This window comes from Sorex araneus, chromosome 1 (genome assembly GCF_027595985.1).
Source record: "Sorex araneus isolate mSorAra2 chromosome 1, mSorAra2.pri, whole genome shotgun sequence".
Classification (NCBI taxonomy): Eukaryota; Metazoa; Chordata; class Mammalia; order Eulipotyphla; family Soricidae; genus Sorex; species Sorex araneus.
In genome coordinates this window covers 314,300,649-314,328,492 of record NC_073302.1, presented here as the reverse complement: position 1 = coordinate 314,328,492, position 27,844 = coordinate 314,300,649, and the positions used below count along the sequence as shown (strand labels likewise).

Genomic DNA, 27,844 nt, shown 5'->3' with positions numbered 1-27,844 from the left:
TGGACATACCCTGAAGTGATGAAAGGAGGAAAAGTGATATGCATGATACCCTTTCAGTAACAGTATTAAAAACCACAGTGCCTACTGGTGAAGGGATGGGTGTTTGAGCATTGTATAACTGAGACTTTAACCTGAAAGCTTTGTAACTTTCCACATGGTGAATCAATAAAAGAATTAAAAAAAAAAAAAACAGTGCCTAGAAGGAAAATGACAGAGAGAGACAGACAGAGACAGAGAGTGACAGAGACAGAGACAGAGAAAAAGTCTCTACCAAAGAAGCAGGCTGCAGGGAGGGACGGGGCAAGGCGGAGGGGGGAAGAGTGGGGGAAACTGGGGACACTGGTGGTGGGAAATGAATACTGGTGAAGTGGTAAGTGTTAGAACATTGCATGACTGAAACCCAGTCATGAACAACTTTGTAACTGTGTATCTCCATGGTGATTCAATTAAAAAAAGAACTATCTACACACTAGCAGCTTAAAATTATACACATTATTTCAGTTTTTCCTGACGGGAGATTCTGGGCAAGGTAAACCCGGCCACCTACTCAGGATTTCACCATGCAAAAATCAAGGTAACAGCAGGGTTGCAATTCTCATCTGAAGCTGGAGACTGATCTTCATCCAAGCTCACTGGCACTTGGCAGAATCCATTTCTTTGTTGTTGTATGGATAAGTCACCTTTCTTGAGAGTTGCTGGTGAGAACCACTATTAGCTGCTACAGGTCATCTACACTCCCTTGCCACATGTTTTTCCCCAGCCAGTGATAGCATGTATGACTTTTTCACTTCCAGTTTGCTGTGAGGGAAACTCAGAAAATCTTAATGAAACCACAGGAGGGACCAACCCACCACCATTACCATCTAATCTACTTAAACCACTGGAAAGAGGTGACAAAATATTTCCAGGTTCCATCACTCAATAAGAGGAATACAAGGGCACACGAAAGAGGTCAGGAATTTGGGGGAACCACCTTAGAATTCAGCCTACACAGATACCTAAAGGATACTACAGGAACTGAAGCGGACATGAAAGATCCAGAAGAGCAGAAGAAAAAAAAAAAGGAAGTTAACAAATGAGTCCTTGCTAGCCAAGCTCCAGGTCCTGTTTCCAGAAACATTTTAATTTTAAATGAAAACTAAAAATTATGAAAAGTTAAATAACTTCAAGGCTGAAAGTGTGCATATACCCAAAGAAATGTCTGAATTAACTTATTTAAGTAAATTGTTCTCTAGTTACTGAGGTAAGTGGCTGGAGATGGAACTGAAAGGGAAGGAAACAGGAAGGGGAGAAACCCAGTAAAGAAAAACAAAAGCTCAAAAGCAAAGAAGTTACACAAGGTAAAGAATCCATAGATAGTCTTCAGTGCAGCGTGATTAAAACATACAAATTCTAGTACGAAATGGATGGAGATGAGTGTGGAGAGGGTCTTTGGGGAACTTCATTGTGAGGATTACTTGAAACTACAGGAAGATTTTAATGCAAAGGAATGCAAATTGCATTAGATTTACAAATATTTTTCTTGGGGATGAAGAGGTAGTATAGCAGCTAGGGCATTTGCTCTGCAGGAGGCAATGGGTCTGATCCCTGGCATCCCATATGGTCCCCCGAGCACTGCCAGGAGTAATTCCTATGTGCAAAGCCAGGAGTAATCCCTGAGCATTTTGAGGTGTGGACCAATAAAACAACCAAAAAATTTTAAAGTAAATCAAATTAAAATAAAAAATATTTGGGGGCTGGAGCAACAATACAGCAGGTGGGGTGTTTGCCTTGTATGTGGTCAACCTGAGTTTGATCCAGCATCCCATTTGAATTCCTGAGCCTGCCATGAGTTGATCTCTTTGCACAGAGCCAGGACAAAGAACTGAGTACCTCTGAGTATGGCCCAAAACCCAAAAGCAAACAAACAAAAAACCCAACCCCCAAAATAATAGTTACATCAAACTTTAAGATCAATTTGAAGAGTCTTATATTAATTATCAATATAACTTACATAACTTACATATCAAACACAGGCAGGAAAGCTAAACCAAAATAAATGCAAAAAAATCCTAGGTGAAAATTAAATGTAAACAAAAGCTGAATTTCAAAGATCAAGATAAACCTGGAGACAAAAAAGTTATGCTGTGGTAAATAATATATTTACCATTGCATCCAATACCTACCTTTATTTCACTACTTCCACCAGCACATAGCACATTTCTCCATCCTTGTTCTCTGGCCCTATTTATTCTCTCCAACTTTGGGGAAAAGAAACAAGCAAAATACCATTTCAAGTATAAAATAAAATACATGAAATATTTTAGTAATAAAACTCCATTACGAAAGCACAAGTACTGGTCACAGGCACAATGCACCGCAGAAAGAGACATGATCTTCTTACCCTCTCCTTGTCTTGCCTTTTCATCTGTTCAGCCCTCAAGAAACTAATCTGTAACAGTTTTAAAGGCAAACTTATTAGGAGTCTTGAAACTGTAATGACCCACAACTTGGCAAGGGAACAAAACTAAGAGCAAAGAGCTGGGGCCCAGGGGCCTTAGGACACAAGTTCTGTCCCCAGTACCTCCACATGCACTGAGTGCAACTAGCTTGGTGGCAGCACAATCAATTTCCAGCTGAACTATAGCCATGTGGGTAGCAAATCCCTGGGAGATGTTTGATCCTAGCAAGTATCACTGTTACAAGTGCCATTAATCAGACACCATGGGCAAAGTATACAAGCCCTGGCGAGCATACAAACAGGATGGACATGTGTCAGTTAAAGAGCACCCACAGTGAACACTGTACAAATACTGCAGAAAAAAGACTGAGACCCTCAGACAGGACCACAACCTGACACCCTCCCCGCCAAGGGAAGACTCCAGCTAGAGGTGGATGCAACGCAATGTCATCACAGATCAGAAACCAAGGGAGGGGCACACAAACAGAAGAGATGAGCAAGAACACTACCTGGTCCTTTGGCTTCCTCTCCTTTTCAATTAATTCCAACTTTTTCTTTCTTGGTGGTTCCTTCAATTAAAAAGAATACTTTTATCAATAATAATCTCTCCTTTCTGGTTTCATCGGGAAAGCTGGTACACCAAGGAGGAAGAGATGCTGAGGGATGTTAAGAATATATATGTATACATACATGATACATATGTATACATATATATGTTAGCAGAGATTGAAAGAAACAAGGAGGAACTGTTTGGAGGTTTTTTTTTAAGTTTTACTTCTTTTTTTTTAATAGTTACTTTGCAAAGTCTTATAAATAAGCAGACAGGTATCTTTATACCTCCAACATTTTCCTCCTTTCTTCTCCAGGATTCATTTTCTTCAATGCAGCCTGAGGGCCCTGGACAAAAAAGTAAAACTACAAATTAGGTAAGATTTTGAGGCACCCATCTAAAAAAATTTAAAGTTTTGGAGAACGAAAATGAAAAAAAAACATATGGTCAATACTGACAACTCTCTTTCCAAATGTATTACCCTTAAAAAATAAAGAACCATGCAATATTTCATGGGCTGCTTATGAAAGAGAAACAACTGCTGATGCTGGTACAAAAAGGGTTTGTGGCCAATCCTCAATTTAAAAATTCTGTTCTTAGATCCAAATACGAGGCTTGCTCTTCAAGGCCCTGTTGTCCCCTGAACATTTATCTCACTTGCTGGTCTCTACATCTCTTTGCTCACCCCCACTCTGGGGAAGCCCGTGTGTGCACTTTGGAACACACACTTCTCCCTTTCTCTCCCCTCATACCTTTCCAAATACCGTGCGATAAAAATTTTCTTACTTCATCAAAGAGAAAAAAATTTCAGCTACAGATGTTAATTTTAAGTCTTCTAATATTAAAAAGTCCTATATTGAAGATAAATCTTTCATTCAAATATTAGTCATACAGAACCCTGAACCAGGAGGAAGCCTGGAACACTGCCAGGTATGGTCAAAAGTCAAGAAAGTTGATTATTAGTTACATGGTATTATGTTCAGGGCTGGGAATGTATCTTAGCAGTAAAGGGCTTGCTTGCATGTTTAAGGCCCTGGATTTAAACCCTAGCATCAAGAAAAAAATCAAAACAAAGAGTACTATACATGTTTATTATATACCAGGACCAGAAAACAAACAAACTAAATCCAGCAGTAATGAAAGGTAGGTTGGAAGGCAGGAAGGAAACTGGGAATATTGGTGGAGGGTGAAGATACTGGTGTTAGAACATTGTAACTCAATCATGAGTAACTGAATCACTGAAACCTAATCATAAATAACTTTGTAAGTCACTGGTGATTCAATAAAAAATAAAAACAGAAGTATACTACATATTCGCTATATAAAAGACTGCATTATATGACCTCATTTATGTAAAATTAAATGATTTCATTATGCAGAAAGAAAAATTATACACAGAAAAATGTGTATAAATGTGCACTGGTGAAGGAATGGGTGTTAAAATATGACCAAAACCCTATCATGAACAACTTTCTAACTATGTATCTCACAGTGATTTAATAATAATAATAAAATACATTTGTAACTAAATACCAGTATAGGGGAAGAATGGGAACTGATTGCTAGTAGAAATGAGTATCTGGAGTAGTGATTAAAAAAAAATCACTAACATTGACCAAAATGATGACGACATAACCCTGTGAATACATGAACTATCATTTAATTCCAAATTTTGAATGGATGAATTGTATACAAATTCTATGTGAATCAGGTCTTTTTAAAAATACGGGCTATTCACATTCAACAGAGAAGAGGCCAGGCATTCTGGTGAGCAACACGGCCGGAGAAATGCTCCGGACCACAAACCAGGCCAGCAACACCGGGGATCCGGACGGAGGAGGTGCAGCCAGCACACCTTCTCCAGATGGAGCCCTGGCGACACTGAGCAGCAACTAACACGGCTCTGGCTTGTGGGACTGGGACACATCCGAGCCGCAGGGGGGCACTGGAGTGGGGCAGCACCAGCCCAACCTCCAAGTGGTCCCGGCCACCGGAAGTCATGCCCTCGACCTACCCTCGGCGCCATCTTGCCACATTCAACAGAGAAGAGGCCAGGCATTTTGGTGAGCAACGCAGCCGGAGAAATGCTCCGGACCCGAAACCGGGCCAGCAACACCAGGGATCCAGAACGGAGGAGGTACAGCCACCACACCTTCTCCAGGTGGAGCCCTGGCAACACTGAGCAGCAACTAACAAGGCTCCGGCTTGCGGGACTGGGACACATCCAAACATTAGTGGCCGCGCGACCTTTTCTAAAAACTGAAAACATACAATCTTTTAATGGAAAACCAATTATCAAATGCTTCCTTAGTAGGGCTGTCTTTCTTGGGGGGAAACTCCAAAAACAATAGTGAGTTTTGTTTTGCAATATGGAACGTAATCAAGGTAAAGAGCAAATGAAGTGAAATTCATCAGTTATACGGTTGGGGGTGGAGGGTGAGGGCGGGGGGTATATTGGGGATTTTGGTGGTGGAATATGGGCACTGGTGAAGGGATGGTGTTTGAATATTGTATAACTGAGACATAAACCTGAAAACTTTGTAACTTTCCACATGGTGATAAAATAAAAATTAAAAAAAAAATACGGGCTATTTCCACAAATGGTTGGCCAGCGTGATTTGGGCCCATGTGATGCCAGGGACTGAATTCGGGGCCACTTACACTATCTTCCCAGCCCCTCAATAAAGCTATTTAATAGATAATACCCAAGACTTGCTACATCTTAACTTCTGAACACGAAGCCCTGGAGTCTAGATTTTGGCATTTCATGAGTTTACTCATGTAGCAAATCTTACACAAGTCTGAAATTTTGAACTCAAAACCAAACAACCTTACTACATTAATTAAAGGGGGCCAGAGCAATGGGACAGTAGAGCATTTGCTTTGCACCCGGCTGACCCGGGTTTGATCCCTGGTACCCCACGCAGTCCTTTGAATCTGCCAAGAGTGATCCCTAAGTGCAGAGCGATAACCTCTGAGCAAACTTTACCAGGTTTGCTGGCAAATAATACAGTGTTCCTCCGTATATATAACCAGCTTTAAAACAGATCACATAATTATATATAGAATAAGAATGTTTAATTAGGTTACCCCACAGGGACTGAAGAGTCAAAAAGGCTTGCATATAGTGGCTGGAGCAACAGTACAGTGGGGAGGGTGTTTGTAGCTGAGCTGGGTTCCATTGCCAGCATTCTGTAAGGCCCCCCGAGCACTTCCAGGAGTCATTTCTGAGTGCACAGCCAGGAATAACTGCTAAGCAATGCCAGGTGTGACCCAAAAAGTCAAAAATAAAAATAAAAAAAGGTTTGCATGCTGGAGTCCCAGGTTCAAGGCCTGGCACCACAAAGACCTCTAAACCACCAGAACTACCCCCAAGCACTGACTCAGGAAGCCAGGGGTAGTCACTGAACACACCCTCCCCCAAACAAGAAAGAACTCATACACTCTTAGGAAAGTCACACAAAGGGAGAAATTGTATTTCTCTTTTAACACTCCATGTTTATAAAACCCTAAGAGTTGTAACATAAAAATACAAAACTGTTGCTCTAGATTACCTAAGTATTTTCAGCACGCTATTTCAACACAGAAGGGGAAAATATGGTTATGTAAACATGCATGCTAAGAAAAATATTTGATGCTTTGTGTTTTAAAACCAGAAGCGAAGTACTGAAACATTCACAGAGCTCCCTCTGGTGGCTCAGTAATCTTATCTTTCAAAGGGTAAGAACCGGAGCACGTTTTTACAGGACACAAATCTTTTCATGATTTCTCTAAGTAATGAACTTACTAAAGTTTTACAAATAGAAATTACAGTATCTGGGCTGGAGTACAGCGGGTTAAGGTGACTGCCTCATACGCGGCCAATACCCATTCAATCCCTGGCACTGCATAGGGTTCCCTGAGCACCACCAGGAGAGATCCTCAGCAGAGCTTGGGGTCAGCCCCAAGTACCACCTGTGAGTCCCCCTGACACAGCCCCCCGGCAAAAAAGGATAATTCTACTAAGTAGCACAGTTTTTACATTACTATGTTTTTTAAAGTCACTATGACTTTGAGTCAAAATTATGCTTTCGTCTTTTGGTTTTTGGTGGTTTGGGTTTTTGTTTTGTTTTGGGGCCACATCCGGCAGAGCTAAGGGCTTCCTCCTGGCTCTGCACTCAGGGATCATTCCTGGAAGGGTTTGAGAGACCTTCTGGCAGGGATAGAGTTCAGGTCAGTTGTATCCAAGGCAAGAGTCCTACCTGCTATACTATCTCTCAGGCCCCAAATGCGTTATATGTTGAAAATTTTATTTAAAATTTTTATTTCTTTCAAAAATCTAAAATATCATTTAGATTCAGATTTGTTTATTTCCTGACCACCACCCCAACTTGCCAGAGGTAAAGGACTTGTCTTGCAGGCGGTCGACCCTGGTTGGTTTCCAGCACAGCCAATGACCCACCCCCCACCCCAACACTTCCAGAAGGGTTCCCTAAGCACTGAATCAAGATTAAGATCTGAGCACCACTAGGTGTGGCCCGATCCACCCACGTTCCCAAAAAGGAACTGTTTTTAAATGAACTGCATGATATTCCAAGTTCTGATATTTATTTGGGCTGGAGCAATAGCACAGCAGTAGGGTGTTCACCTTTCACGCGACCGACCTGTGTTCGATTCCTCCACCTTTCTCAGAGATCCCGTCAAGGTACCGAGAGTATCACGCCCCGCATGGCAGAGCCTGGCAAGCATATTGGATATGCCAAAAACAGTAACAATAAGTCTCACGATGAGAGACATTACTGGTGCCCACTCAAACAAATTCGATATTTATTTAGTACCCAGTGAGTTGGTTGAGAAAATCATGCTTACTATTTCTCTATATGAGTTTAGGATAACAATCTTGCCTGAAATCCAAAACACATTAATTTTATCATTAAGACTATCTCCTAAAGAGGGTGGAGAGATAGCACAGCAGGTAGGGCATATTTGATTCCCAGTATCCCATATGGTCTGCTGAGCACCGCCAGGTGTAATTCTTGAGTGCAGAGCCAGGAGTAACCCCTGTGCATCGCTGGGTGTGACCGAAAAAGAAAAACAAAACAAACAAAAAACAGAACATCTCCAAAAATGGTACCTGTGTCACTTCCTATCAGAATAGTAACCAGAATCGAAGAGTTTCACAGCAGGCTGCTCTTGCTACAGAGTAACCAGAGCAAGGGAAACACTGAAGGAGCTGAGAAGAATCTTAATTAAGCTCGGTTGCTCGAAAGTTCCCTACCCACTACACTATCACTTCAGGCCCACCTTGCATGTTTTCTGAAATACTGGGTATCATTATTACCTTTTACCTCTGTAGGTGTGATTTTCTTTCCTCCAACATTTTAAAAATTTGTCTTCTTCATATTTTGGGCTGGAGCAATAGCACAGCAGGTAGGGCATTTGCCTTGCACGCAGCCGACCTGGGTTCGATTCCTTCATCCTTCTTGGAGAGCCCCACAAGCTACCAAGAGTATCCTGCCTGCACGGCAGAGCCTGGCAAGCTACCCATGGTGTATTCAATATGCCAAAAACAGTAACAACAAGTTTCACAATGGAAACATTACTGGTGCCCACTCGAGCAAATTGATGAACAACAACGGGATGACAGTGCTACAGTGCTATAGTTTATGACATGATCATACCTGTTTATATTTTTGAAGTGGTTTCTTTTCATTTAATTTTTTATCCCCATTTTTCTTGTATAGTAAAGATACTCCATATTTAGCAGCAGGTTTTGTAATTTTCTGAGCAGACACTGGAGAAGCAACACTTTGTCCTGAAGCTGGTCTTTTAGCTAAATATTCAAAAAATGAAAATCAGAGTTCATAATGTTAATATTTTAAAAATTCTTTGACAGCACTTTTCTACTTTTCACAGACTTAAAACTTGAAATTTTTTCATGGCCAGAGCGATAATACAGCAGGTAGAGTGCCTGACTTGCTCATGGCCAACCCAGGTTCGAACCCGCCATCACATGAGATTTCCGAAGCCAGAACACCACCGGCTATGGCCCCAAAAACAAATAAATAAAACTTGGGATTTTTCATTTAATATTCTCTTTGTAATATTCTTCGTAAACGTCAATTCTTTCACTGTAATTATTTTAAAATGAACTCACTTTTTTTTTTTTCTTTGCTTTTCGGGTCACACCCAGCAATGCATAGGGCTTACTCCTGGCTCTACACTGATTAATTACTCCTGGCGGTGCTAGGGGACCATGTGAGATGTTGGGAATCGAACCCGGGTCAGCCGTGTGCAAGGCAAACGCCCTACCCACTGTGCTATCACTCCAGCCCCTGAAGTCACTTTTTGAAAAAAGTTGAAAGTCACATTCATCTATCCCAAGTTCAAAAAATACATATATATATATATATATATATATATATATATATATATAGGGACAGAGAGATAATACAGCATAAGGCTCTGACCTTGCATGCGGCCAAACAGGGTTTAATCCCCAGCATCCTATATGGTCCCCTGAGCATGCACTCAGTGATTCCTGGGTGCAGAGTCAAGAGTAACCCCTGAGCATCACTGGGTGTGGCCAACAAGAACAAGCAAAAAATATATCCCAGGGTTAGGCTATAGCTTGAAGGATTGGATATGCTTTAACATGACTGGAGCTCCAAGATCTACCCCGAGCACTACATGGCCCCCTAACAATGAGGGAAACCGCCAGCAAGCACCAAGGCAGGAGTAGTCCCTGAGCACCACACAGACAGCCTGGAAAAAGAGAAAGAAGAAGGGGAGGAAGGGAGGGGGGAACCAAAAGAAAAAATATAAAGAAAACACATTCTTAAATCTGACTCTCTGCACAAATACATGAATATACTTTAAAAATCACCAACATACAGATGTTAAGTAAGTGAACTGAACAGTCTGCAAATCATATTTCAATAAAGCTGTCAAAAATTTTAAAAATGTTAAAAAAATTCAGTTTCAGAAACTATTTTAGAAATCGAAATACAAACTTTAAGCTCAACATAGTTAAACATATTAACTATGTTCACATTCAAAAGTTTAGTATGTTCTTTGAGAATGATCGGAACGATGCTGGTACCTACTTCTCTATTAAAGAACACATATCTTAAAGCAATTGTTCTAGTTAGGCTTTCATGAATGGGTAGGTCCATTTATACAATACTGGTAGGAATATAAACTGATCAAACCTTCTGGAAGGTAATCTATAACAAAAATAGTTTATTGGGAATAGAGAGACAGTACAGCAAAGATGACAATAGCCTTGCACACAGTCAACCTGTATTAGATCCCTGGCACCCTACCCACTCGCCCACCTCTAACAACAATAACAACAAAATCACTTGCACACACACAAAACAGTGGCCCGAGGGGCCAGAGAGATAGCACACTGGGTAGCGCACTTGCCTTGCACACAGCTGACCCAAGTTTGATCCCTGGCATCCCATATGGCCCCCTGAACACTACCAGGACGAACACTACTAGGTTTTGCACTAATTCCTGAGTGCAAAACCAGGAACAACTCCTAAGCACTGCCAGATGTGGCCTCAAAATCAAAAACAAACGAACAAAACCAGGAGACCAGAGATTTGATACAGCAGGCAGGGTGCTTGCTTTGCACACGCTTGCTCAGGTTCAATTGCTGGCACCACGTATAGTCCCTCAAGTCCCCCAGGAGTGATCCTTGAGTACAGAGCATGGAGTAAATCCTGAGCACCACTGACTATTGCCAAAAAAATTAAAACAAACAAAATAACCCAAAAATAATGTTTGTGAACTGATTTTAAAGGAAAAACTCAAAGAAACACTAGTTCACAAGGATAATTTCTGCAGCATTATATAGTACTTATTAAAACAAAGGTGAAGGTCAATCTTACAGCAATAAACTCAAGAAAAGTCTACTAAAGTAATTAAAAATAAAGCCTACAATCTATACCTCTCAAACCTACTGTATACCAAAGAATATAGTCTATCAATTCTTACAAAAACACTTCTTCTAATATTTTGTTTTGTTTGGGGGCTACACCCAGTGGTGCTCAGGGGTTACTCTTGGCTGAGTGCTGAGGGACTACACCTGATGGTGCCGGGGATTGAACCAGGTTGCTTTCATGCCAGGCATACACTGCAGCCAACGAGCCTATCTCCCCTCGTCTTCCTCTTTCCTCATTTGCTCCAGTATCTGTATGTTTCAAACGAACCTCCCTCCCCTTCCTCTCTCCTCTTTCCCTCTCCCCCCCACTCTGTTCAATCTTGTGCCTTCTTGATTTAAGCCAATATACTCCATAAAAATTCTTTCTTCTATGAGCAGAAAAAATTAACCGGCTGTTCAAAATAAAACTACTATCAATTTCATTTCTTCAAAGAGCATTGTTATATATTTTTACAGGTCATCACAATATTGTGAACAAAAAGAAACACAACTGATTATAATGCAGCCCCAATTTTAAATCATTATCACAGAAAAATATAGCGAATAAAAACTGTGTGATAAGATTAGAAATAAGGTTCTTCTGTGGTTCATTAGCATAATTGGATATTAGTGCAACTGGAAAAACATGCCACCCTCAAACCTTGTCATGACACCAACTCTGCCCATATAACATAAAATGGGGAAAAAGAATTATTTTTAATTTTACAATGAACACAGCCATATAATTTATCAAATCATAAAATTTAGGAAGGCATTAGCCATATGATTGGCAGTTGAGATATTCTTAAATAATTATGCTGGAGAGTAAAGTTTTTCAAATCCACATTCCAAAACTATTCTGACAGGAATGAGGAAATGTGAGAAAAAAAAATTCCTATTAAGATCAAATGAGAATGTTGCTATACAAAGGCACATCATTATAATCTGGCTAACATGAAGAAATACTGTGTCTGTCAGGAAAGGAGCATGCGATATGAAAGCATTAAAATGAAGAGTCCCTCGGGTTTGATTTCCAGCATCCCATATGGTCCCCTGAGCATCGCCAGGGGTAATTCCTGAGTGCAGAGCCAGGAATAACCCCTGTGCATTGCCAAGTGTGACCCAAAAAAAGCTGTGGTTTCATTCTCTTTCAAGAAACCACTTCATTTGAAAGTTTGATCTGTGTACTTATTTTCACTATTATTGCTCATGTATTAGCCGTTTTTTTTTAAAGTACTATATAGTATTAAAATAGATTTTCCCCATTTTTACTATATGTTATAATTATATGAATACAAGTGCTATTGTGCATTTCTGTTATTTTTGCCAACATAAACAATGAAGAGGGCTCAGGAGATAGAACATAGTAAGTCAAAAAAATAAAATAAAATAAAAATAAAATAAAATAAAATGAAGAGTCCCAAGAAGCAGACATGCACAGTTCTCATTCACGTTCCAGAGGAGGAATGACTTGTCTGAGTTTTGTTTGTTTTTGTTTGGGGGCCACATTTGCCAACACACTGGGTTACTTGTGGCTCTGTACTCAGGGGATCACTCACAGCCATGCTCCTGCAGGTAGGCCTTACCCACTGCACTGTCTCTCTGCCCCCAACTTAACTGATCTTTGAGATTTCTCAGGCTCAGTGACAAGGTTTCCAATAGGACAAAGTACAGCGGGTAGGGCATCTGCCTTGCACGCGGCCAACCCGGGTTTGATTCCTCCGTCCCACTCGGAAAGCCCAGCGAGCTACCGAGAGTATCCCGCCCGAATGGCAGAGCCTGGCAAGCTACCTGAACAAGTCTCACAATGGAGACGTTACTGGTGCCCGCTTGAGCAAATCGATGAACAATGGGATGACAGTGCTACAGAGACCAAAAAGGTTATAGTTTTAAACAAATAGTCCCATGCTATTAAATTAAGTATTTTATTCACCCAATTCCTCTTATAACTTTCTAATTCCTAAATAGTCTTATCCAGCTGGGAAGAATGTGCTGACAGTAAGAATTTCTGGCCTGTGTGACAATAGACTTTTGATTAAGATTGGACTTCTCAGGAAGCACGACTGCCCAGAGACAGACAAGCTGCCTCTGTTCTATGTCCATCTTTGATGAATTTTGTTTAGAGTAAGTTAATTTTCTTGGAACTGACAATCTACATATTGAGACACTGAGTGTGTAAGACTCTGAGAATGCACTGCTATGCCCTTCCAACTTACATGGACTCAGTTTTATTACTTAACTAAAAACATAAAATGGAGTACAATGAAAAGAATTTGAAAATAAAAAGAATAATGCTTTAAAAACAATATACTCTTCAAATCTTAAATAACTTGTATGGATTTTAGATATCTATTCTAAAATCATTCCATGTAGGGAAAAAAAATGTTCCATCTAACCCAAATATAAGTATATATACATATATAAATACACAGACACACACACACATAAACATATATTTAGTTTCTGGGCCACACTTAGCAGTGCTTAGGAAATACTCCTGGCTCTGTGCTCAGGGATCAATCATGGTGGAGCACTTGGAGGGCCATATGGGATGCTGGGGACTGAACCTGGATCAGCCACATGCAAGACAAGCACCCTGTCCACTGTAGCAGTCTGGACCCAAAATACATATATTTATACACTTACATGGTAAATAACCACACACACAAAACTGCAAATATTCAAATACCCCTGGCCATATTTAAAAGAAAAATATTTCTTGGTAAGATGCCCTACTTTACATTAATTTACCTAAAACTATTTTTAGACTATGAAATATTTGTCAAAGAAAAGTATTTTATGTAAATATGTGCACTTACCCAGGATATTTTAAAATATTCTAAACAAATATTTGACAAAAATTTCAAGAATGATTTCACTTAAATAAGGCAGACCAAAAAAAGATGAGAATTTTCTTACTTTTTGAGAAACTGTTGTATATTGTCATATAACATAAAAATATTAAAGCTGCACTCACTTTGAATTAAATTAATCCTAGAATTATCTTGACTCATTACATATACATATATCAATAATATTAACTATTAGCATATTAACTATCTCAAAAAGGCAAAAGTATTCATATAAAATTCATTTACCTGGCAGGGCTTTCAACCTGGAATACGGTTTTAGACAAAATTGTTCTGCAATAAGCTTGGATTAAAAGAGAGGGAAAAAAGTTAGGAAAAAAATGTTAAAATTTTAAAAAAATAAACACACATAATTACAAAACTTTTCTTTTTCAGTCACAATTATGTGGTCAAACAAATTGCCAAGTAAAAGCCAAGTAATCCATCACATCTTTCTCAGACCAACTCCTTTCTAATCTTATGTCTCCAGACAGGCTTACTTCTCAAATTAACCAACCTGAAATATTGCTTGCCTGCTCTGGATCTCAAAGATTTAATGAAACTGTCTTCTTTCTGGCAATAATCTCAATGTTTTATGTTCATCTATATTTCTCATTTACTGAAAAACTGAGGAATTTCATTATTCCTTTCCTCAGATCAGCTTCTCAATTATTTCAATTTGCCTCTGAATCTCCCAAATATCTCCAATGAGCTTTTACTCTTAGCAAAATATATTAAGTTGCTTCTGGATAAATATTTGAATATTCTTGTGTAATTACATAAAAGCATCTCTTCTTATTACAAAAACACTCCACTATTTATTCCTGAGCATTAATGCTTATTTTGAGTAGTGAAAATCATTAGTATTTTCTGCAAGTCATTTCCAACCACTACATCTTTTCCCTAAGTGCAAAACTGTGACATCAACAAAGACAGAATTCAACATAAGTCAGGATTTTATTTTTTTTGAGAAAATATTACCACAGCAGCAATGGTAAATTTTAGCAATGCACTAAAGACAAAAAACCCAGGATGCCAAATGGTCAACCTTGTCCTACTAGTTCTCTTAACAGCATTAATTTTTAAAGTCTTCACATGCAGAAAACACTGTGATCACAATTTTATTAAACATGCAAATTTTAAGGCTGTTTCAACTACTTGAATAGAATCCAGGAAGTGGCACCCAGCATTGCTTTCCAGGTAATTTTTATGTATGCTGAAGTTTGACAATCACAGCATGGAAGGACAAATGCTAAGTCACAGGCAAATCAGAGAAATTGTGTCAGAGCACTTCCTCTTCTGAAAAATCTAGTTTTTCCTTTTCTGTGATAGAAAATGAATGTTTTGTGAACCCCAGCTTACACTAATTTTTCCCATTATCTAAATGTGAGTTTTTTTCCTTATTAATGCATATATAAATTCAAAGAAAGAGGACTCAGATGATTGCAGAATCTCTATGCCCTGCTGTTCAATCTAGTTTTTCACTACCCAGATGTTATTAGATTAATTAAGGCTTAGGGGCCAGGAGTAATGAGGCAAAGATGAGGCTGCCTGCAGGCTGCTTGGTGACTCCTAACCTCACCGCACTGTAGGACACGGAGCTGGAGATCCCACCCCATGACCACAGATCTGAGCAGCACTGCAGCTCCAGGCCCTGGCACTGCCTGAATCACCAGTGCGGCTGTTTAGCACCAGAAATGGCTCCAGGACCCACACACACCACTTGGGGGAACCCTGAAAATAGATAACATTTTTTGCTTTGTTAGTGTTTGTTTGTGGGCTTAAGGTATAGCACAGAGGGCAGGGCATTTGCCTTGCACATGGCCGACCCAGGATTGATTCCTCCGTCCCTCTCGGAGAGCCCAGCAAGCTACCGAGACTATCCCGCCCGCACGGCAGAGCCTGGCAAGCTACCCGTGGCGAATTCGATATGCCAAAAACAGTAACAAGTCTCACAATGGAGATGTTACCGGTGCCCACTCGAAAATTGATGAGCAACGGGATTATGGTGATACAGTGATACAATGTTTGTTAGCATTTGGGCCACACCGGAGGTGCTCAGAGGTGATTCTACACTCAGGAATTACTCCTGGCAGGCTGGGAGGAACAGATGGGACACTCAGAATCAAACTCAGGTCGGCTGAGTGCAAGGCAAGCACCCTACTCACTGTGCTATCGCTGTACCAGCTGCACTACTGCTCCAGCTACAGTAGCCATGCTTTAAAGTAGAGCTGAAATATCCTTATCATTTATATAAAACGTGTAATCACGCTTGCTCTTCAAGCCAGTGTTCTCTCAACATGTCTCTTGCTCGCCTGTCTGTGCCTCTACTTTTTGCACTCTGGAGATGCCTGTGTTCTCTCTTGAACACATATTTCCTCTCTTTCTTTCCTCTCACATCTCTCCCCTCTCAAATATTAATGAAAAGTACCTTGCTTTACCAAAAACATACCAAAAAACCTTGTAACCATGAATAGAGATGAATATATTAACGGTACTTAATGGGAACATTTCACTATGCAAAGTGAATCATGTTGTACATCTAAAAATGACATATAGCTATATATCAACTATATCTCATAGTTGATATAAACTATATTTATACCATAGTAAAAATCTCCCAGGATTGGAACTCTTATGAAACCTGCCTTCATATCTCAAATAGTATTCATCTGTTTCTCTTTCAATCAACTGGGAAGTGGTAAGTAACTATCTGTGAGCTGTGAGGGTCCTGGAAAACCCACCAACCCTGGGCGAGGGGGTGTGGGGTGAGGTTCTTAGGAGACTATACTTAGAGTTGGTGACTCTATCACCGCTGGCAACATGGACTCAGGACTGGTGAATGAATGACAACAGTCTTGCGGCAATGAACCTTTAACCTATTGAATCTGACATTAACTCCGGGTAGAGTATTGTTAGAAAATGGGCAGAAGTGGGAAAAAAAAAAAAAAAACCCACAGACTGACATGATCAGAAGTATCAGAAATGGGGTCAGAGCGATAGTTCAGTGGGGAAGGCATTTGCCTTGCATGTTCGATCCCCAGCATCCATATGGTCCCCTGAGTACTGCCAGGGGCAATTTCTGATGTAGAGCCAGGAGTAACCTCCTGAGCATCACCACGTGTGACCCAAAAAGCGCCCCCCCCCCCAAAAAAAAAGAATTATCAGAAGTGAACTATCAAGTACTGAGAAGAGTCTTACCTTTGACAGACTCACCAGTGAAAAAGAAAGAAGAAAAAGAGCCGTATAAAAATTAAAAGAAAGGAAACTCGAACATGAAAGTTCTTTCTATGGGAAGGTTTGGACTTTTAGGCCATACCTGACAGTGCTCAGGGGTCATTCCTGGTGTGGCGGCAATGAAAGTCAGGCCAGTATGCAAGGCGAGCACCTTAGTTCCTATACTATCTTCTCTGGCCCCTTTGCTAGTCATAAAGCACATCATTATCCCCAAATTCCTCTGGGCTTCTCGCCCAAACCAAGGAGAGTGTGTCCTCATTAAGCACAAATCCTGACTATTCAGCTGAGTTAACAATCAGAAAAAAAAAAAAAAAAACACCACATACCTGAGGCGAAAGAAACTTTTCAATGCGTTTGGCTATGAAACCTTTCTCCAATATGGAGTTGACTGATGGTCTTTCCCTAGGATTTCTTTTGAATAACTGAGAAAGCAAATTGCGGAGATCAGAAGAATAGTGCATAGACACAGGAGGACAAGATCCAGATATTATCTTCAGTACCAGGTTTTTCATACTGCCAGCTTCAAACTAAAATCCAGAAAATAAGTGAGCGCATATAAAAACAAATGAAAAATAGGAAAAACTACACTAAAAACAGTTCCTTTCCTATTAATGAATGTATGGAGACAACTTTAAAAAGTTATATGTCTATCTACACATTAACACAAACCATCCTTAAATAAATCTATATAGTAGTATCACTGTATCACTGTCATCCTGTTGCTCATCGATTAATATGAAACAGAAAACAATCTTCTTCCAAAAAGTTTAACTAGCATGTCTCTAGAGCCTAGCTTCCGAGTTAACTTAAATATTTTTAAAATAAACATCTTTATGACTTATTATCAGTGAAAGTTAAGACTTGTATGCCTATCTTATATAACTATATATTTGATGTCACCTTATGAAAGAGGTCATGAGTGGAGAAGTTTAAGAAACTCCACTCTTAAGCAAGGTTCACTTGGTTAGTTTCAAATATTTACAAACTATTTTTTGGTTTTTGGTTTTTGGGCCACACTAGGCAATGCTTAGAGGCATTGAGTATGCTTCTGACACTCCTGGCAGTGCTCAAGGAAGCGTATGAGGTCAAACCTAGGTCAGCTGCATGCCAGACAAACACCTTACTGGGTATACTGGACAATTAGTTTTATGGTCTTCTGTAGAAGCATATCACTATAGGATGGTGGGGGGAAAGAGGACAGGGGCAGGAACACTGGGGCACTGGTGGGGGTATGATGCCCTGGAACATTTGTGGGAGGACACTGGTGATCTGGAGATGGTGTGGTGTTGGACCATTGCGTGCATGAAAACTCTTTCACAAACAGCCTTGGAGATCACTGATTTCAAATACCAAGTAATTTAAATACTGAAAATAAGTTAAATTTAAGAGCTGGAGCGATAGCGCAACAGTAGGGCGTTCGCCTTTCATACGGCCGATCTGCGTTTGATTCCTCCGCCCCTCTCGAAGAGCCCGGTAAGCTACCGAGAGTATCGAGCCGCAAGGAAGAGCCTGGCAAGCTACCCGTGGCATATTGGATATGCCAAAAGCAGTAACAATAAGTCTCTCAATGAGAGACGTTACTGGTACCTGCTCGAAGTTAAATTTAAATCAGCAATAACAGTTCTCACAAAAATGTAAAGTCTTGCTGCATGATTCTTATTTACTCAAAACACTAAAACACAGATGGTAGGTCTTAATCAGAGCAAAAGTTTTACATAAACATCATAATAATCAATATAAGGGAAAAAAAGATAGCCCATTAGAATTTACCTTCCTATGTCCCCATTGTCATAGAAGAAATTAATACAAAAGTAAAAGTACTCAGGAAAGTCTAGAGTTCAAAGGTAGAAATTTCCAATTACACAGTAATGTGACTTTCTAACTTGGATGTAACATAAACTTTATATAGTTAACAGTACTGAATCACATATTTGAAAGCTATTAAAAAAAAACAGTTCTCATCAGAGCTGGATCGACAGATAGTATAGTGGGTAGGGCATTTGCCTTACACTCGGCCAACCTGGGTTAAAATAAAACAAAAAGACCCAAAACAAACAAAAAGTTCTCATCAAAAGAGAACATTTGGTAATGATATGTTGGTGATGGATTTTAACTAGATAATTATTGTGGTCATCACTTTACAATGAATAAAAATAGCAAATCAATATATTGTATACATAAAGCTAATATAGTTCAATTATATACGTAAAAAACAGGGGCTGGAGCTATATGATAATTTAATATACTTAATATATTATATATAAATATAATATATTAAATATATAAATCACATAAATGTATAATCTACATATTTAAATTATATTTAAAAAAAAAACAGCAGGCAGGGCATTTGCCTTGTGAGCAGCTGACCCAAGTTCAATCCCCGGCATCCCATATGGTCCCGGGAGCAACGCCAGGAGTGATTTTTGAGACAGCGTCAGGAGTAACCTCTGAGCATCGCAGAGTGTGAACCAAAAAGCCAAAAAATAAAATTTGGGTATAAACTGAGAGGTAGTCTACAGAGTTTAGGGGGGCCCCCCCCACCGGCGGTGTGCTGTGTGGGAGAAAACCCCACCTTAAGTACATGCAGACCCTAATCAGCACAACAGAAAGGGAAGGGGGAAGTGTCATTTATAGAGTAACCTAGATGAACGCTGAGAAGCAAGCAAGATACTCTGATAACTCATGGCTGGAAAAAGTACTTAACATCTCTTCACTTTATATTTTTAAGTATTTTCTTTTAAGTTTTCTATAATATACATTATTATATAATCAATGAGGATTTACTGAAAGCAAGATTTTGAAATGGAAAGTGATTAAAATGTAATCTATTTGGAATAAAAATCTCTCATGGAATAGTAGGTAAAATATCTTTAAGTGAAAAAATTTAAGTAATCTAAAGAGTAAATCGATAAAAATCCCTTAGTGATAAGTGATTAGTGCTGTCAACCCATTGCTCATTGATTTGTTGGAGCGGACACCAGTAACGTCTCTCATTGTGAGACTTATTGTTACTGCTTTTGGCATATCCACTACCCCACGGGTAGCTTGCCAGGCTCTGCTGTGTGGGCGCGATACTCTCGGTAGCCTGCCAGGCTCTCCAAGAGGGGCGGAAGACTCGAATACGGGTCAGCCGCGTGAAAGGTGAACGCCCTACCACTGTGCTATCGCTCACGGCACTTCCGTAGTGTAGTGGTTATCACGTTTGCCTCACAAAAATCCCTTAACAAAAACATTGAAAAACATTATTTGGATAGCTTCTACCATAAATAACTTGCATGTTTTAAGAACAACTGTGAGGATAAAACTAAAATAACTTGGTAAGTTAAAATATCAATGTAGGTACTGGAGAGACAGCACAGCGGGTAGGGTATTTGCCTTCCACTCGGCCAACGTGGGTTTGATATGGTCTCATCCTATATGGTCCCCTGTGTACCGCCAGGAGTAATTCCTGAGTGCAAAAGCAGGAGTAACCCTGTGCATCGCCGGGTGTGACCCAAAAAACAACAAAAAATATATCAATATAACATATGAACTTAATATTAAAAAGACATCAAATTTGTCTTTAAGATATAATTTTCTGAAAAAAACATGCTCTATGTATTATACTAACAAATTTTTATTGGAAGCACATGTGATAAAGAAAAATATATACTTCAGAAAGATAAAATATTTTAAAAATGAGCTCAGCAGTGAATCCCAGAGGACAGCAACTCTCAGCTCTCTCTGGACCCCGTGCAGAGCCAATTTCAGCGGGGCACCTCAGATGGAGCAGGTGTCCCCTCTCTGCCCACTCCAGATGAACCCCTGGTGGCCACAAACTTCCAGAAGAAAAACCCAAAGTATGCGGTACCAGGGACTGAAAGGCCATCCCTTCCCATCTCCCTGCCCCTTTGGGGTCCTGGCTGTCACACCCATGAACTGCCTCTGGCCAGAGACTCACAAATGAATTCAAAATGGATTAGCTCCCTACAGAGATGTCTCCAGACCCCAATCATTTACAGTTTTGAATTCCAGGAATACGCATGATATTCATAATAAGCAATAGAAAACAAATTATCTGCCTGTGGCAGGCAGGCTTAAATGGTGCTGGGAAGATGTAATGGTGGTGGGATTGGTGTTGAAATATTGAATGTAATCAATTCATATGAATAACCTTATGAAAATAACATTTAAAAATAAAAAACATTTTTAGAATAAAAATATTTAGTACAACAGTCATGTGAAAGATGATTTTTAAAAATTTGAGTGACTTTGACATACTATTTTTTTACTATTTCAGTCATTTTTACTTACTGCATGTTTAAGAGTACACATCTCATACAGGACACAACCAAGAGCCCAAATGTCACTATAAAAAAAAAAAATAAGACATTTCAATACTTATCAGAATTTATGTTTAAAATCATTAAAGAATGCAAATGCAGCATGAAAATTTGAAAAATTTTATATAAAACAAAACCTTCAAAACTTAAAATTTCAGCCATAACCAAATGATCAAAGCAGCTGTCTCAGGTTCAAAAGAGAATAGTTGAGTAGGCGACAGATTTGAAAGTTTCATTGAAGAAATATATTTGAAACAGACTGGCAAATTTCATGGATATTCCATTATTTTATTTTACAAAAGTCAAGCTACTTTGTTCAAGTACCTGCAAAATACCAAAAATGTTTATGTATGAAAAGCAAAATACTGCTCTAATGAACATGAAGAAAAAGCTAATTTTCTAAAATTGAAAAGGAAACCTACATTAGCCAGTTAAAATGTTATGTAAAAGTAAACATTAATTTTTGTACTTAAAAAAATTTTATCTGTTTCTTGACACTTCACCTCTTCTCATTTCTTAAAATAAACAGGCACTTTTGTAATAAAAAAAAAGACCATTCCATTTTTTATAAAAAATTAACTCATGCTGGGGCCGGAGCAATAGCACAGCGGGTAGGGCGTTTGCCTTGCACGCGGCCGACCCGGGTTCGATCCCCGGCATCCCATATGGTCCCCCAAGCACTGCCAGGAGTAATTCCTGAGTGCAAAGCCAGGAGTAACCCCTGAGCATTGCTGGGTGTGACCCAAAAAGAAAAAAAAAAAAATTAACTCATGCTTAAAAGAGATACTGGAGCTAGTAAGAACCACCATTCTAAGAAGTCAATGAAAACAAAAACCACTGCTCCCAAAAGTTGAAACTATTGAAAATGAAGCCCATTACTGAAATCCTAGGGCTACCTTTACCAAAACACTCATAGTTTATAAATATGAATTTGTAACCTTCCAAATCTACTTCAAGCTTCAACTAGGAAGTATATAATCTAGTAATCTGTACATGTTACAAACAACTACATTAATAAAATGCCTTCTATTTATAAAAAAAATTCATTTGACAATATAACCAATAATGCAAATTCAGAACCTTTCGCCACACCTCTCTCTGTCCCACTACACATTTAAAGCACTTTGTTTCCTGCCCCCACCCAAAAAAAAAATTCCATGTAAAATTCTACGAAATAGGGACCAGAGAGAGTACAGGGGTTCAGGCACATGCCCTGAATGGGCCAACCCTGATGTGATCCCAGGACCACATATGGTATATGGTTCCTGAGCACCACCAAGAGTGACCTCTGAGCACAAAAGTAATCCCTAAGCACTACCCAATCAGCAAAACCAGGATTCTGTGGCAGAATCCCTTTTACCACCTATTTAATTATAAGCTATTAGTCAGAGTACAATGCAGTGATCAGGAATTTAGGATTGGGAACTGGATGCCCCAAGTTTAAAAGGTATTTTAAACTCTAATTTTTCATAAGACAAGAAGGAATGAGTAATACCTAACTCACAAGGTTTCTGTCAAGATTACCAGCTAGTAGATAGAAAGTATTCAGAGCAGTGCTTGGTACATACAGTTAGGTTTCAATAAATATTAACTTAATTAACTTAATTTAAATTTAAATATTAATTTAATAGGAAATTAATATTACAAAAACAAAATAAAATAAGTACCTGATTTCTAATTGTAATTTTAATAGTAAGGTGATTCTATCTATAAAGACAGTGAAACAGATTCTCTATAATTCCCCTTATACATTTTTTAATGTACATGCATATATATGCTTATACATGTGTACTACTGATTTCAGAATTACATTCTAAAGATCAATTATGTTTAGAAAGAATGTTTTTCTAAGGAAATGCATACAAAAGATTTAAAATATATCATGCAATGAACATAATTTTAAATACCTTTTATTATTATAAGGCTTATTTTCACAGATTTCAGGTGATAAGTAGTAGGGAGTCCCTATACAAGTTCGAGCCAGATCTACAGTACTAAAACAGAAAAAGAGAATTATTATAACTATAGAAGTCTTTCATGCAGCGGACCCAGTTTTGATCCCATCACCCCGTATGGTCATTTGAGCCTGCCTGGAGTGATGGCTGACCAGAGCCAGGAACAAGCCCTGAGAACCACTAGGGTGTTACGCACACCACCCCACCCCCAAAAAATATGCTTAAGATACTTAAAGATATTGTAAATTATTTTTATCCCTGTCAATTAAAATTTCACTGAAAACATATCAAAATTAAATTCATAATTGCTACATTACCTATTGAGAACTCTAGCAATTCCAAAATCTCCCAGTTGTACAGTCCCATCTTTGGTTAAAAATATATTCTGTAAAGAGAGAAAACAGAAATATTGTTTTAGCCCAGTTATGAGCTAAAACAAAAAACCTCTTTCATAAAAATTAATTCAGCTGCAACACAATGCAGGTTGGTGCTGGCAAGATATACAGCAGGTGGTGGGAATGCCGACTGGTTCAGCCCTTCTGGAAAACAATTTGGACGACTCTCAAAAAATTAGATATTCCCATTTGACCCAGCAATACCACTGCTGGGAATATATCCCAGAGAGGCAAAAAAGTACAATCGAAACAACATCTGCACATGTATGTTCATCGCAGCACTGTTTACAATAGCCAGAATCTGGAAAAAACCCGAATGCCCCAGAACGGATGACTGGTTGAGGAAACTTTGGTACATCTATACAATGGAATACTATGCAGCTGTTAGAAAAAAGGAGGTCAAGAATTTTGTAGTTAAGTGGATGGGCATGAAAAGTTTCATGCTGAGTGAAATGAGTCAGAAAGAGAGAGACAGACATAGAAAGATTGCACTCATCTATGGTATATAGTATAACAGAGTGGGAGACTAACACCCAAGAACTGTAGAAATAAGTACCAGGAGGTTGACTCCATGGCTTCGAGGCTGGCCTCACGTTCCGGGGAAAGGTCAACTCAGAGAAGCGATCACCAACTACATTGTAGTCGAAGGCCATGTGGGGGAAGGGAGTTGCGGGCTGAATGAGGGCTAGAGACTGAGCACAGCGGCCACTCAACACCTTTATTGCAAACCACAACAGCTAATTAGAGAGAGAACAGAAGGGAATGCCCTGCCACAGTGGCAGGGTGGGGTGGGGGGGAGATGGGATTGGGGAGGGTGGGAGGGACGCTGGGTTTACGGGTGGTGGAGAATGGGCACTGGTGAAGGGATGGGTTCCCGAACTTTGTATGAGGGAAGTATAAGCACAAAAGTGTATAAATCTGTAACTGTACCCTCACGGTGATTCTCTAATTAAAAATAAATAAATTTAAAAATTAAAAAAAAAAGAAAAATAATGTAATATTTCTGATCTGTAATTAGATATGAAAGTGAACATTTGTTTGGAAAGGGCTGCCACAGCTACAGGACACAGGTTCAGACTATCCTGGCTCCAGGATGCTGCTGCTTCTGCTGCCAACGTCAAGTAGACTAGCTCTGCTGCTGGGAGAACTACTATTGTCTGCCGGAAGAACTAGTGAAGTGACTGAGCAAATAAGATTTGCTTTCTACTTAACCCTTAGATAGAAATATTCCATCTCCTTCTCTACTTTTTTTGGCCTTTTGTCACCAACAGTGCAAGAATCAGAAAGGTTGGGGCTGGGGAATAGCTGAGGGATCATGTATGCATGCCGGGCAAGGTACAGCAACATGAATTTGAGCTACAGCACCACAGGGTGTGGGCATCATCACGAGGTATGGCCCTAATGTCACCTAGCACCACTGGCCCAAGCAACAGCACCAGGCCCTAGCATTGAACCAGCCAGCCAGGTGGCCTATTGTCTGTGAGAGTGACCTCCAGGCCCTCTGAACACTGGTTGGGAAACACTCGACCCTCAAATAAAACTGGAAGTTTTTTGTTTTTGTTTTTGTTTTGCTTTTTGGGTCACACCCGGCAATGCACAGAGGTTACTTCTGGCTCTGCACTCAGGAATCACCCCTGGCAGTGCTCAGGGGACCATATGGGATACTGAGAACTGAACCCAGGTTGGCCGCGTGCAAGGCCCTACCCGCTGTGCTATTGCTCCAGCCCCTGGAAAAGTTTGTTTTAAAACTTACAATATGTTAAAAACAAAACGACAGGCTCCAAATGGTGTCACTTAGGCTAAATCCCATTTCATCAAATTAACACTGTATTTCTTCTTTATTTAGATAGAGTGCCTGACAAGTCAATAAAATAATCAACCGGTTAATATTAGTTAAAAACAACCCAACAGAACCTTCCCTCTCCTAAGGGAAAGTAGCTCTGCAATAACCAACTTGCCTTTTTTGCCCAGGTCTAACTTCCTTGCTCCCCTCTCCCTTCTGTCTATAAGCCTCACATTTTGTACACTAACTGGAACTCCTTTCTGTTTGCTAGATTGGATGCTCCCTATTTCAAATCTTTTTCTGCTCAAATAAATTCTTAAACTTTGAAAAAAAAAAAAAGATATACAGCAGGTAAGGTGCCTTGCATGTGGCCAGCATAGGTTCAATTCCCAAAACCATGTCATTGGTTCCTTGTGCCCTGCTGGGAACGATATCTGAGCACCACCAGATATAGCCCTAAAAACGGGCTTGGGTAGAGCTCAGTCCTTGCAGGCTCAGTCCTTGCATGCCGAAGTACAATTCTGCCACTCCACCCATAATATGTCAAGTATCAACAGAGCATTGTTGCCACTGACATCCCCTGAGTGGCAACAAAGTGTGGATCTTCGTTGCATCACAACCAAGTGTGAGCAACTTCCCCCTTCATCACAAAAACAAAAAAGGGAAAAAGTGGGGGAAACATAATGCTGGGAAAACTAAAACTAAACATAAGCAAGAGAATGAACAGAGATCCCTTCTCACATTAAAAGAAAAAAATTAACTCAAAATTAATCCTAGACTTAAATATAAATAAAAACACCTCCAGACCATCTTTGCTAAAAATTGCCTTGAAAATTTCAATTATGGGGGCTGGAGCACAGCAAGTAGGGCATTTGCCTTGCACGCGGCCGACCCAGATTTGATTTCCAACATCCCATATGGTCCCCCAAGCACCGGCAGGAGGAATTCTTGAGTGCAGAGTCAGGAGTAACCCCTGAGCATCACTGGGTGTGATCCAAAAAGCAAAAAAATAAAAGAGAGAGAGTTTAAAAAAAAAAAAGTAAAGAAAATTTCAATTATGAAAAACATAACAAAATAACCATACACTTTTCTAATAATTAAAACTCAAGGCTTAATAAAATAATGAAACCAAGAATTTGTAGAGGGCAATAAAACTCTTTATGAGACTGACTCAGGGACAGGCTCAAAGATGCCATAACAGAGGGCTAACTGGGAAGAGGTCAGGAGGGTGAAAGGAAACTGTCAGGCTGGGAAAGAAGCTCCCATCATCTTTCCTCTTCTTCCAACTACTCACAAGGGGCTACTACGGCATGTAAAAAGCTGCAGGGCGAAGAGCAGGTAGGGTAAGAAGCTTATACACTTATACACAATCTACCCAGGTTCAATCCCCGGCACCTCGGATGGTCCTGAGGCCTGCCAGGAGGGATCCCTGAGCACAGCGCCTGAAGAAGCCCTGAGGAGTGTCAGATGTGCCCCCAAAACAAAACAGGAAAAAAAAAAAAAGAAGAAGAGGCTGCAGATCAGTGTAAGAGGAGAAAGGAATTACAGTCATTGACCAGAGATACTACAGGGACTAAAGGCATTTGTGGCCAACTTGGGTTTCACCCCTGGCACCACATATGGCTCCATCCCTGGCATTACATAGGGAACCTCAAAGACCACCAGGAGTGAAATTGAGTAGAGAGGAGTAAGTTCTGAGCACCACTGAGTGGGGCAAAAAAACCAAAAGGGGGGTGGGGAGGAGGAGGGGAAGAGAGACACAGTCTTGACACCAAGAAGTAAAGTTCCCTCTATTCTCACCATCTCAAAACAGTCCCCAAGTGAGGAAATCATAAAACCTCAATCTAAAAACCAACAAGCTGTGGAGATAAAATATCTCTCATAAAAGTGCAGGAACGTTAGTCCAGCTGGAAAGGCACTTGTCTTGCAAGCAGACAACCCAGGCTCAATCCCTGGCACCCTGTAAGGTCCCATGAGCACTGCCAGGAGTAATCCCTGAGTGTAGAGATAGAATAAACCCTGAGCACAGTCAGATGTGGCACAAAACCCAAAATATACACGTAAATATATATACATAAACATATATACATTATTAAAAAATAAAAGTTCCAATATATATCTAGAAAGATAATGCAAAAAACAATCATCACAGCAATTTACTCCACACAAATTTTTTCTATTTTTTGGGGGGGAATACACCCAGAGATGCACAGGGGTTACTCCTGGCTCATGCACTCAGGAATTAATTCCTGGCGGTGCTCAGGGGACCATATGGGATGCTGGGAATCGAACCCGGGTCAGCCGTGTGGAAGGCAAACATCCTATCTGCTGTGCTATCGCTCCAGCCCCCACACAAAATTTTATAAAACAAAAATTTCAAGTATGTTTAGAAAGATAAAGG

At 39.8% G+C, this 27,844-nt stretch overlaps 1 protein-coding gene across 1 annotated transcript in view; it reads right to left on the bottom strand.

Annotated features, from left to right (window-relative positions):
- NEK1 (NIMA related kinase 1) overlaps nt 1-27,844 on the bottom strand; it is a 139,717-nt gene that overhangs the window by 89,933 nt on the left and 21,940 nt on the right. The window contains exons 6-15 of the mRNA XM_055122047.1: nt 23,583-23,650; nt 23,218-23,304; nt 21,282-21,336; nt 17,312-17,512; nt 13,998-14,052; nt 8,651-8,802; nt 3,278-3,337; nt 2,950-3,009; nt 2,384-2,431; nt 2,166-2,240 (exon numbers count right to left, since the gene is read on the bottom strand). Of these exons, the coding sequence (XP_054978022.1) occupies nt 2,166-2,240; nt 2,384-2,431; nt 2,950-3,009; nt 3,278-3,337; nt 8,651-8,802; nt 13,998-14,052; nt 17,312-17,512; nt 21,282-21,336; nt 23,218-23,304; nt 23,583-23,650 (861 nt within the window). The remainder of the gene's footprint in view (nt 1-2,165; nt 2,241-2,383; nt 2,432-2,949; nt 3,010-3,277; nt 3,338-8,650; nt 8,803-13,997; nt 14,053-17,311; nt 17,513-21,281; nt 21,337-23,217; nt 23,305-23,582; nt 23,651-27,844) is intronic.